Raw genomic sequence first — 12,996 nt, forward strand, 5'->3', positions numbered from 1 at the left:
TCAAAACTGAGTTGCCATCAATTGTGAAGGGAGGGAGGGAGGGGCGCTGTACCAAGACAGAGCCCATGGGTGGGAGGGATGAGAAGGGAGAGTGCCAGAGCAATTCCTTACCTATAGGCCTGTGGAGAACTGGGGTGCTCCTGTGCAGGCCATGTACCAGGTACTGTAACATAAAATGTTTCTCTGTGTGTGCACATGCGTGTGTGTGTGTGTGTGTGTATGCACATGCATGCATGTGTGGGTACCAGCCCTGGGGCTTGAACTTGGGGCCTGGGTACTGTCTCTTACCTTTTTTGCTCAAGGATAGTGCTCTACCGATTGAGCCACAGCTCCACTCTGGTCTTCTTGGTGGTTCTTTGGAGATCCAAGTCTCATGGATAACCTTCCTGCCCAGCTGACTTTGAACCACGGTTCTTAGATCTCAGCCTCCTGAGGAGCATTTGTTACCCTTAACAGGAAGGGAAATAACTCAGTGGCGAACTCATAGACTATTACTTAGTGTTCTTTTGGTTACAAGGGATAAACAAAAAACCCAAAGTGAAGTGGACTTGCTGGATATCTACCAGCTCATGAACTGGCTAAATCATGCACAGGGCTCTGTGATGTGGCTCAATGGTAGAGTGCTTGCCTAGTTCAGGAAGCTCTGGGTACCATGGCCAGTCTCATGAGAGAAGACAGAGACAGACAGGCAGACAGAAAAGAAAGAAACCCAACACTCTAGCTTCAGGCATGGCTGGATCCAGGTGCTTAAGTTATGTCACTAAAATCAGTCATTCTCTATCCCTTTCCTCTGTTTCCCTGTGAGAGTTGCTCTCTGGTGTGTACATCTCCCACTTGGCTGTGACAGTCCAGGGAAGTCCCTCCTTCCATCTTCCCCTCAAAGGAGGAACTCAGTTCCTTCTGAATCCTAGCCCAGGTGCTGGGGCAGGCTCCCATTGTCCCTCCCTGGGCTCTGCCCCTCCCTGGGTCTGGTGACTGACAGAGCGCTGCCCCCCACAACTGAGCAGCAGAGTCAGTCCCCCCTGGAGCTTGGCACTGACTTGTCCTGACAGACCCTTAGCGATTCTGGTCACTGGGCCCCCATGAGATGTGATCACTCCCGAAGAGTGATCAGAGGCATGGATAATGCAGCCAGACTGGAGAGATGAGTCCGGAGAGCTGCACCGTGATGGGGCAGGGCGAGGTGGGGTGAGCACAGATAGTCACAGCAGTACCATTCAGTCCTTGAGAAAGGGTGTTGGAGAGACATCCTCCCATAGAGGAGGAGGACCCACCACCCCAGGACAAGATGGAGGGAGGGAGGGAGGATAGTGGGAGGGAGGACAGGTAGGTCAGTGCCGTGTTTCATCCAGTATGGCAATTCCAGCCTCCTTTCACAGAAGAGGAAATAGGTCTGCCAGAGGTTCAAGGACCATACAGCTCAGACACCATCCATGGCTGTCCCTTCCTGCCACTGTCCCACAAATGACTCCCCACTGTGAGCTCAACCCTCTGCATGCTTGGTCCCTGCTCTGATGCCCAAGAGAAGGAAGAAAATGTTTCCCAGCTCCCAGCCCTGCCAGCCTCCCCCCCCCCCCACACCTAAGCCCTGCTCCCCACTGGGTCCCATGCCTCAAGATCTGGGAGCAGGTGACCCCCCGGTCAGCGTGGGAACTCAGGTAACTGAGCTACCTGTGGATGCTAGGGGACCCTTTGGTGTCCCTGTTCGGCCACCAGCTCCCTTTGACAACTTGTTGTGAGACAGAGACACAGAGTTCCTTGTCGGTCCTCACCCTCCCCAGCCTGTGGTCAGGTGATGCCTTTGTCTGTTTGGGTGATGCCTTGGCCTGTAGCTCCGATTGCAGTGGGAAGGAGGGAGAAGGAAGGGTTAAACCACAGTGTCATAACTAGGGAGACACGCCACCACCAGAGGACAGCCAGAAGAGAAGGCAGGCCCAGGCTGTGTGTGGGCAGCACTCAGTTTTAAGGCAGTGCTGGAACTAAATGGAGGTGCTACAGAACCCCTCCACCAGAAAGCACCTGGATGCGCTTCCTTGCCGGAGGGGAGTGCCTGTGCCAATTCCCTTCACAATCTAAATAATTATCTCCTAATTTATCACTCCCATAAATCCAGATTTGGATACATCATCCTGCTTAAGTTGAGGGCCACACGCGGCGCCATCTCCACACCTCAAATGTCTGGAAACTGGGCGATCTCTGGAAGGGAAGTTGAGGCAGGCTGGCTGCCCAGCTGAGCAGATTTCCCAGGCTGCCCTGGGCCCCCCGCTCTCCTCACAGCAACGGCTGGAACCCAGAGCCTCCCCTGAGCACAGCTCTTGCCATGCCTGAAAATGGTCTCTTAGTTACTTGTGTTTTCTGTTGTTGTTCAACAATCCGGCATCTCGCAGGCTCCCAGCGCTGGCAGAGAGATAAGCAGTGTGTATAATAAATGTTCCTGCCACGATTGTGGAAAAGATGGATGTCTCAGCCATGAAGAAAACATTCAGAAATAAGTGAAGAAACTCAGCCAGGGCAGCCCCACCTCCCCATCACAACTGATTTCCTTTCTTCCTTTGTCGCCTTCCACCCCACCTTCCCCCCCTCCCCCACCATGCTTATCCTAACTTTGTGCTTCAGCTCCTTCCTGCCCTTCGATCCTTAGCTCTCAGTCTCCTGATTAGCTAGGATTATTGGCGTGAGCCACTGGCTCTGGCCTGGCTCTGTCATATTTTTTTTTTCAGGGCAAGATTCTACATCTGAGCAAAACAGAAGGTGATATTGGTCTTTCTGAGCTTTTGACTTGTGTCACTTAACAAGATGGTCTCCAATTCCAGCCTTCTGGCTGCCAGTGACATATCTCCCTTCTTCTTTATGGCCAATAATATTTCACTGTATATATGTACCACATTTTCAGTTCCATAGCTTGGAGTAGCATGGCCACCAACATGGCTATGCTCTTGTATATTGATGTACATCCACGAGTGCCATAGAGCCATCGTTTAGTTCTAGTGTTCATTTCTTTTGCTGTTGTTGTTGCTTTTTCTTTATTCCCTTGGTAGTACTGAGCTTTAACCTCAGGGCCTTGCATGCTATGCAGGCACTCTACCATTTAAACCACACCTGTGGGCATTTGTTGTCCCTCCCTCCCTCCCTCCCTCCCTCCCTCCCTCCCTCCCTCCCTCTCTCCCTCCCTCCCTCCCTCCCTCTCTCTCTCCTTTACTCTCTCTCTCTCTCTCCAGGTGGTAGTAGGGTTTGAACTCAGGGCCTTACACTTCCCAGGCAGGGTCTCTACCACTTGAGCTGCACGCCGCCCCCAGCCCTGGTTTCCTAATGATAGCTATTGTCACTGGAATGAGATAGAATGAGCCTTGCTATTCATGTGGCATTAAAGTACATTTCCTTTGTAGCTATGAATGGTGAGCATTTCTTCGTGTTCTTATTGGCCATTTGTTCTCCTTTTGAGGTCTATCGGTCTAATTTGCATGTCCATTTAATTATTGGGTTATTTGTTCTTCTGGTGTTTAATTCTTGGAGCACTACCCTCTGGATGTGAATACTTGATCAGATAAATGGTGAGCAAAGACTTTTTCCCTTATGTGGGTTGCCTCTTGATTCTGGAAATTGTCTGTTTTGCTATGCAGATGCTTGTTTGTGTGTATGTGTGTTTTTTGTTTTTTTTGCCAGTCCTGGGGCTTGAACTCAGGGCCTGAGCACTGTCCCTGGCTTCTTTTTGCTCAAGGCTAGCACTCTGCCACTTGAGCCACAGCCCCATTTCTGGCCGTTTTCTATATATGTGGTGCTAGGGAATCGAACCCAGGGCTTCATGTATACAAGGCAAGCACTCTTGCTACTAGGCCATATTCCCAGCCCCTGCAGATGCTTTTTAATTTGATACAATCCCATACACTAATTTTTGCTGTCATATTCTGAGCATTTAGAGTCTTTTTAAGAAAAGTATTGAGGGTGTCTGCATTGTCAAGTGTTTTTTCTGTTCACCTGTAGTAGATTCAGTTTCAGATCTTGCTTTGTGGTCTTTGACTCATATTGGAGTGTGTATATGTATGTGTGTGTGTGTGTGTGTGTGTGTGTGCCCGCGCACGTGCGTGCATGCAGGGGCCTGCATGCACCTGTGCACACTGGTTCTGTGGTTTGAACTCGGGGGCACAGTCCAGCTTTTATGTTCAAGGCTGGGACTCTATCACTTGAGCCACAGCTCCATTCCTGGCTTTTTGCTGATTGATTGGATAAGAGCTGCATAAGTGGACTTCCCTGTCTGAGCTGGCTTTGAACTGTGATCCTCAGATCTCAGCCTCCTGAGTAGCTAGAATTACAGGCACCAGCCACTATACTCACCTGTGCTGTGTAGATGCGTTACTTAAAAATCTCTCCTACAAAGCTTTTGACCACTTTTTGATGTGTATTAAAGTATCACTGTTCACACAGAGGAAAATTGCATAAAATTGGCTGTCAGATATCAGCGCAAGGCTCTGGCCTTTCTGCCTCAGCTACCACGGGGCAGGAGCTGCGTGGCTCAATTTTGCTGCTCCTGTCCCTTGGGCAGGGACGGCCCAACCTGCCCTCTTCCCTCCGGCTCCTCTCCTCCCAAGCTTCTCTGTGAGCACCATGGATGGGCCTGTGTGCGCAAACAGTGGGCACCCAGCACCCAGCCTTAGACAGGAGATGCTTCGCCACCACCAATGCGGTTCACAGCTGGCAGGGGGCCGCTCGGGGCTCACTGCTCAAGTAATGAAAAGCAAGGTGCCCCTTATCTTCCAGGATATTGAAGCATTTGAAAGCCAAGGACCCTGTGCAGCGCAGGCTGGAGCACCTGGAGCAGGGCTTCTCTGTCTATGTCAACGGGGCCAATTCCGAGCCCAGGACGTCACCACGCAAAGCTGTGCACGCCGACTTCTCCAGGAGTGCCTCGCAGGCAGAGAGCACGCACGGTGAGCACAGCTCCTCCAGGCCCACCTCTGTTCTTTTTTGTTTTTGTTTTTGCCAGTCCCGGGGCTTAGACTCAGGGCCTGAGCACTGTCCCTGGCTTCTTTTTGCTCAAGGCTAGCACTCTACCACTTGAGCCACAGCACCACTTCTGGCTTTTTCTGTTTATGTGGTGCTGATGAATCGAACCCAGGGCTTCATGCATGCTAGGCAAGCACTCTACCTCTAGGCCATATTCTCAGCCCTGCCCCTGTTCTTAAAGAAGGGACTTGCCTAGCAGGGCCATACCCAGCACCCCAAGAAAAAGAAATAGCCAGAATTTTGAAATGCCAGCCTGTTGTACATGAACTTACCTCAAAGGAACTGGTTAGTGGCTGGGAATGTGGCTTAGTGGCAGAGTGCTTGCCTCACATGCATGAATCCCTGGGTTCGATTCCTCAGTACCAGGTAAATAGAAAAAGCCAGAAGTGGCGCTGTGGCTCAGGTGGCAGAGTGCTAGCCTTGAACAAAAAGAAGCCAGGGACAGTGCTCAGGCCCTGACTTCAAGCTCCAGGACTGACAAAAAATAAAAGTAACTAGTTAAAGTAACAGGTTAATAAATGTATCTACTTGGCCAGAAAGAGGTCATCAAAGGAGAAAAAGAAATTTTTTTTTTCCTTCTGGTATTAGTTCTGGGGCTTGAACTTAGGGCCTGAGCACTGTCCTTGGAGCCTTTTCTGTCAAGGCTAGTACTCTACCACTTTTGAGCCACAGCACCATTTCTGGATTTGGGGTAGTTAATTAACAGTGAGAGTCTCACAGACTTTCCTGCCCAGGCTGGGTTTGAAACTTGATCCTCAGATCTCAGCCTCATGAGTAGTAACTGAGATTACAGGCATGAGCCACTGGTGCCCATAGTTTAAATTTTTTTTTTCTTAATCATACTGGGGATGGAAGGCAGGGCCCTGTGGAGTTAGGCAAGTGCTTTACCACGCAGCTGAGCCCCAATATGGCACCAAGGAATTGAACCCAGGGCTCAAGCATGCTAGATGAGCACTCTACCACTAGGCTACATTCCCAGCCTGAGATCTCCCTCTTTCATCCTTTGTTTTTTGCCAGTCCTGGGCCTTGAACTCAGGGCCTGAGCACTGTCCCTGGCTTCTTTTTGCTCAAGGCTAGCACTCTACCTCTTGGGCCACAGCATCACTTCTGCCTTTTTCTGTTTATGTGGTGCTGAGGAATCAAACCCAGGGCTTTGTGCATGGTAGGTCAGCACTCTACCGCTAAGCCACATTCCCAGACTTGTTTTCTTCCTTTTTAAACTGGTCTTGGCCTCGGTGCCTTCAAGCAAAGCCACTAGAGTAATAAATTCTGGATTGACCTTTCCTGGAGCTGGAGCATGAGTGATGGAGGAGTTTTGTTGATAATACCTGAGAGTCACTGCTACGGCTTCATTTTAGTGCCTAACCCCTGTGCGATCCTTGAGCCTGCCATTCGTTCATCCATACCCCTCTCTCTCATGGGATCACACACACCCTATAGGAACACAGGACCCCCCCCCCCAGGAGTGTAACAGAGCATCTTTGACCCTATGTGGTCCCACAGAGCCACCAGCCCTGACTTCAGATTGTGTGGGAAGGCAGGGCACGTGGAGTCAGGCCCGGTTTTCTGTTCCTGGTGGGGAAGCTTTTTTGTCCCTCTGGGCCTCCATCATCTCCTCTTTGAAATGGAGTCATCAAGGGTGCCTGTCTGCAGGGGGCCAGAAGACCCTTCAAAGCAGGGCTACTTTGCTCGGGGGTGGGGGGATGGCCCACTACTCAACATGGAGAGAGACAGGACTGAACCCCATTCTGCCCTTGTCCAGCTTTCAGATCTCAGGCCTCTGGGGATGATATCTCCGGTCCTCTTCTGTAAAATGACTGGCTGGCTAAGGAGGATTAAATGACATTAGAAATGTCTCTCCAGGCACCGGTGGCTCATGCCTCTCATCCTAACTACTCAGGAGGCTTAGGTCTGAGGATCGAAGTTTGAAGCCAACCCCAGGCAGGAACATTCACCACCAAATTAACCACCAAAAGAAACAAGTCAGAAGAGGAGCTCTCACCAAGGATTAGAATGGCAGTATTAAGCAATAAATAAATAAATAAAGCTAAGGAACAGTACCTAGTCTTGAACTCAGGACTGGCATAAAGCAGGGAAATGGAAAGGAGAGGAGAAAGGAAAATGTCACGTCTACAGAAATGCTGCGTGGCCTCCAGTGATCTTGATTAGTGCTATTCTGACTCACCACCTCACAGCCGTGGTAGAAGTCAAAACAACAGCTTGGGATGGCAGGAGAAAGAAAGTTAAGGCCCCAACACTCCCCTAGGAGAGCCATGGTACACGAGCACAGAGCTTACCACGAGCTTCCTAGCGGGCAGAGCAAAGCAGGAAACCCATGGCTCCCCTGCCTTCCAATGTGGACAGGTTGCCAGCTGGGAGGAACCAATCAGAGGGCTCCCCAAATTCGTCCACCCCATGCCCCTGCCACACAGTTGGACTACTGGACGAACTTCCCCAGACCCCACCTGTGACTGGAGGCTGTTCCCGCTCCCCACGGGCATGCCCCACTCACCTTCCCAGCTTTCTGCTGGGCATTTGATTCCTTCCCTCCCCTCTTCCCTGCTTTCTTTCTTCTCAGTGAGTTAGCCCAGGCTGGCCTGGGACTTGTGATCCTCCTGCCCCAACCTCCCAAGTGCTGGTAGTACAGGCATGCGTTGCCAGGCTCAGCTCTGGCCTTGGGCATGCTGGAGCAGCCATCGGCGTGACTTGCCACTGGTGCCTCACCAGCTGCCTTCTGCTTGTAGATTATGGACGAAGACCCTTGTATGGAGAGGCAGAAGAGATGTTAAGACGCAATTCGAGGACGGCACCCAGCAAGGTCCAGCGCCGAGGATGGCACCAGGTCTGGACACTCAGGACAGAGTGAGGCATGGCCCCAGCTTGAGCTTTAGAATGTGGAGCAGGGGCTGCTGGGAAACAGAACACAAGCCTGGGTAGATTGGGGTGGGAAGGGGTGAGGTGTCCCTCACAGAGAGGGACCAGGAGGCCCTCTCTGTGTATGTAGCTGCTCGGGGAACCCAGAGCCAGCCTGGCCCCGTGGGAGAGTCGCCAAGGGCAGACTCACACCTCCAGCAGCTGTTTAGTGAGTGCCTACTGTGTGCCAGCCCTGGTCTTAGCTGCCAAGGCCTTTGGCTGAAGCTGAGGGTAGCAGCCCCTCCCTCCCCTCAGGGTAGGGAAGGGTCCAGTGCCAGCTGCCTTTTTAGGGAGCAGAGGAGATGGTTGCTGCCTAGGTCAGCATCTCAGACTGGAACTCCATCTTCTGCTCCAGGTCCCACAGTTCTTGCCCCCACCGCACCCCCTCTGCCTGGGTCTCACTGCATATTCAGATTGCCTGGAGGGGGTTTCGAATGTGAGCTCAGAAGCCCAGTTCATCACCCTGCCCAGGCCGTGGCAGGGCTTGTAGAGCCCAGCCTGACTTTGCATAAACCCAGGGATCACTGCCTGTCCTTGCTGGACTGGGGAAGTTGAGGCCAGAGAGGCCAAGTCCCAGGGCTCAGAGCTTGCACTCAGCAGTATCTGCAGCTATAAGATCCCAGGGGTCTAGGCATTGTGGGGAACAGAGGGACAGGAAGAGCGTCTGCCTGTGGCCTGCTCCTCCTTCGCAAGGCCTTTCTCTCCGGCACGCACACACAACACACACACACACACACACACACACACACACACATCTGGGTTGTTTTGATGCCTTCTGTGATCAAGAATTACATTTCTGTCTTTGACTGTGACTTAGCAGCTAATCTCAGAGTCCACACAATATAAGAGGCTCAGCCTAAGATTAATTAGCATCCCTCCTGGTCTCTCCTGGGGCTCCACACTTTCCAAGGCCTAATCATGGCTAATTTCCTGGCCTCCCAAAGCCACGAGGGCTCATTGCCCTTCTGTGCTCCTATCAGTCAGGGGTCACTCGGTGGCTAACAACAGAGACCACTCAGACTAATGTTGATCAGAGACGGGTACAGAGCTTCTAGTTACAGTGTCCAGAAAGCAAGGATGCTTAGCCACGGCCCGCCAGGAGAGCCGCTGCCCAGGAAAATTGGGAATATGGAGCTCAGGCATTCCAAGAAAGACCCATCCCATGGGCTAGCACCTGTGGGGCATCTTGAAAAGCCTACCACCCCCCCACCCCCCCGCCATTGTTTGGCTGTCCTGCTTCTCCACCCTCACTGCTGCTGGGATGCATGTACTGGGTGGAACCAAGTTTGCACCCAGAGCCCGAGTCATAAAAGGAATCAGCTTCAATCCTGAACACTGAGTAAAACAAAAGAACCCCCAAAACATGTCATTGCCAGGTGCCCAGTGGCTCATACCTATAATCCTAGCTACTCAGGAGGTTGAGATCTGAGGATTGTGGTTCAAAGCCAGCCCATGCAGAAGAATCCATAGGACTCCAATAAGCCACTTTTAGCAAAAGCTGGAAGTGATGCCCAGGTGTGGCTCTAGTGGTAGAGCGCTAGCCTTGAATACAAAGAGGCGCAGGGACAGAGCCCAGGACTGAGTTCAAGCCCCAGGACCAGAAAAATGAAAACAAAAACAAACAAACAAACAAACAAAAAAAAACAAGTGCCAAGCGCTGATGGCTCATGCCTGTAATTGTAGTTACTCAGGAGGTTGAGATCTGAGGATTGTGGTTTGAAGCCAACCCAGGAAGGAAAGTCCGTGAGACTCTTATCTTCAACTCGCCACCAGAAATGAGGAAGTGGCACTGTAACTCAAAGTGAGTTACAGTGAGCACTAGCCTTGAGTGAGAGAGCTCAGGAACAATACCTAGGACCTGAGTTCAAGCCCCATTGACCACCACCACCAAAAATCAGCAAATTAGTGCTTTGCTTCCCAGTCTCTACCAAACAGAGGCAGCCTGGGGTGAAGTAGAATGGGGCTGGGGGCTGGTTCCACCCATGTGGACCCTTCCCCACCCATACCTGGCCTCACTCCCTCAGTGTTGGCTTGGGCTAAGGTACTAAGAGAGTTTGGAGCCTCTCAGTCCCCCTCCCCCCTTTGTGCTAGTCCTGTGGCTTCTTGAAGTCAAGGCCTGGGCACTGTTCCTTAACTTTTTTTTTTTTTTGGTCCTGGGGCTTGAACTCAGGGCCTGCGCTCTGTCCCTGAGCCTCTTTGTGCTCAAGGCTAGCGTTCTACCACTTGAGTCACAGCGCCACTTCTGGCTTTTTCTGAGTAGTTCATTGGAGATAAGAGTCTCACAGACTTTTCTGCCTGGGCTGGCTTTGAACCGTGATCCTCAGATCTCAGCCTCCTGAGCAGGTAGGATGACAGGCTTGAGCCCCCAGCGCCCAGCTTCTCATCTCCCCTTGTTATATAAATCTGGGTCTGGGTTGTAGCGCCAGCCTGGAGGAGGTGCCTACTGCTGCCTCCGGCTGTGCCTCAAATTGGGCCCACCTGTGCTGCCTGCCCTCGATGGGGCCACCATGGGAACTGTGGGTCTCAGTTGCTTGACAGGTTCACAGGCCCAGTATGTCAGCGACACCATTCTTACTGCCATGACGGAGAGGGCACGGTGGCATCCTTTGGCCCCAAGCAGTGGAATTCAGACCTAAGTCCATCGAGACAGACCTGTGGCTCCCTGGGGTGCAGAGGCAGAAAGTCTTGTCCTCATCCTTCTCGCGTCCCCTCTTACATCTTCCCTCCTCCCCCATCTTTTCTCACAGACCTCTTGAATGACATAGCCATGTCCTCTGACCCCACACAATCCACCTGCCTCTTCCTGTGAGGTCACCATCCCACCCAGAAAGTAGGCAGAACTTGGGGGGGGGGCAAATCCTCCCCCAGGGGAAGGGGAAGGGGCTGCCACAGGCACACAGGATGGAAGGTACTTCAGCCAGAATGTCACAGAGCTACCTGCTCATGGGTGACAGATGCTGTGCCTCCATGGGAGACCTCTCCTCAACTGTCTGTCTGGTGGCCCCTGGCAGTGGCCACTGGGAGCCTGTGCCACCGCCTTGGCCGTGGGGTGGGTTGCTGGTGATAGATATACGGCGTCTGTTCCTGCTGTCCCACTCACCCCCCACTTCTGGGCCTTAGATCTTTCTGCCACCATCAGTGGATTAAGATTTATGGCTTCCTCGGCCTTGTAATACTTGGGTGGACAGCGGCCTAATCAACAGAGCCGCCGTTTACCAAAATGCTGTCAGATTTGATGAACGTCACGGGCTCTCAGCATTAAATTGGTGGTGAAGGGATTGGCCTGCCTGTAGTTGACCATGGGCCGAGCCAGCCCGAAAGATCCCCATGGTAGGTTCATTGCCTAAGAAAGCCGAGGCTCAGCTAGCTTCCCCTTCACCCCACTGCTTCTTGGGTGGCCTGGGCAGTGGGCCTGCCAAGTGGAGGGCCTTCCCTTCCCATGTCCAGGAAGAACAGACCCAGGAAGCCAGGCTGCTCCCCCACCCCCAGCCTTCCCCTGTGGTGCCCAGCAGAGCTCACCCACCGCTAGAGGGAGCCCATGGCCCAGTGCACACCCTGCCCTGCCAGCCGGGGCGGCCTGGGCAATTCTGTGCCTTCCAGCATGCTCAGATGCACGCTCCTAGACACCTTTGCAGAGAGAAGCAGCAGATACACACAAATAACTCTGGCCATGCGTAGACGGGGTGGGGGCTGGCACATGACAACATGGGGTTGAAATCCAGCTTTCAGGGAGGTACTGCTGAGGTCTTCCCAGGTCTGGGCATGGAAAGAGCACTGTTTTAGGACACCCACTCCTGGAAAAAAAAAAAAACAAGTGAGAGGCAGCCCGGCTCCAGTCACCTTCCCGTGCAAGGGCGGGCAGGTGGGAGGCAGGGAGCATGCGTGGTGCCAGGGCTGGGGGCTGGGCTGGAGCCTGCCAGCCTTGGTGTGGGCGGGGCCGCTCTCCATCTCCTCCCAGCGGGGGCAGAGAAGGCTCTCTGGGCCTGGGGGTGGGAGAGCAGGCCAGATGGAGGGCCTATTTATTCCCCTCTTGGGCGGGTGGACACCCACTCAGCATTACGAGCGCTTTGCTGCTCACATTCGTTTGGTGCCCTGTGGCTTCATCATCTTGCTCTGTGGTACCATGGGAGAGAGAGGACAGGACCCGCCTGTAGCCAGTGCTTGGGAAGGCCTTGCTTGACCCCTGAGAGGCCCTGTGTTGCATCCAGGAGGTCTTAGTGACATGGGCATCGTGCTGCTGCAGACAGCAGACTGCAGGAGAAAGCTGTACCTGGGCTCCTCTATGCCAGATGTGCTGGGATACAATTCAAAGGCCAGCAGAGCCCATTCATTCCACTCCTTCCACTTACAGTCAGGTACAGCTCGCCCAGGAACCCAAACCATGCGACAGGGTTACTCTCCTCTCAGCCGTGTGCCCTGTATATCCACGGGGCCCTGGGGCCACCACAATTCCTCATCACCTCTGTCTTCTCCTCCTGCGTCTCTTTGCTACCCTAGAACACTCATCCAATCATGGCAGGCTTCATCCTCTGATTGGCCTGGGTCACGTGCTCCATCTCTCCGTGGTGGAGTCTCAGTTGCGCTGAACCACAAGGACCTGAGGACTAGAGGCAGGCAGGAGTGTTTCCCAGAATGGGACCAGGGTGTTGTTCCTGACACCAGGGACTACGCACAAGACTGCCGGTGAAGTATGCTGGCTGATGAGAGCAGAGATGGGCCAGACTCCTCCACTTCCCAGGTTTCTAGGGAGGCCAATGCAGCTTGCCTGCAGGCCCTGGTCCAAGCCAACCCTCTAGAGAAAGGATCAGACACCCTGAAGGGCTGGGTGGCACCCAGGCTCTTCCTGGGCCATGCCTAGCAGTCTGCCACTTCCCTCTTCCTCCTCTCTGTTAGTGTCCCCTTCCCCAGCCGGGAGGATGTTGAGGAGGGGATCCTGGGGGAGAGGAGGAGCCCAGCGTGGAAACCCAGCTCACAGTAAACTCCAGTGTTAGAGTTCCCTGCTGTGTTTCCCTGTGTGGACCCCATTCAAACGCTGGCAGTGAGCAGAGCGGCAAGGCAGTGAGAAGAGCTGGTTCTAGAAAT

The 12,996-nt window shown here is 53.1% G+C and overlaps 1 protein-coding gene across 5 annotated transcripts in view; it reads left to right on the forward strand.

Annotated features, from left to right (window-relative positions):
* Positions 1-12,996, forward strand: part of LOC125340637 (katanin interacting protein) — a 109,918-nt gene that overhangs the window by 41,364 nt on the left and 55,558 nt on the right. For all 5 annotated transcript variants that reach the window (XM_048332381.1, XM_048332382.1, XM_048332386.1 and 2 more), the window contains 2 exons: positions 4,756-4,925; positions 7,746-7,843. In XM_048332381.1, the coding sequence (XP_048188338.1) occupies positions 4,756-4,925; positions 7,746-7,843 (268 nt within the window). The remainder of the gene's footprint in view (positions 1-4,755; positions 4,926-7,745; positions 7,844-12,996) is intronic.

The sequence above is a fragment of the Perognathus longimembris genome, chromosome 23, assembly GCF_023159225.1.
Source record: "Perognathus longimembris pacificus isolate PPM17 chromosome 23, ASM2315922v1, whole genome shotgun sequence".
Taxonomy (NCBI): domain Eukaryota; kingdom Metazoa; phylum Chordata; class Mammalia; order Rodentia; family Heteromyidae; genus Perognathus; species Perognathus longimembris.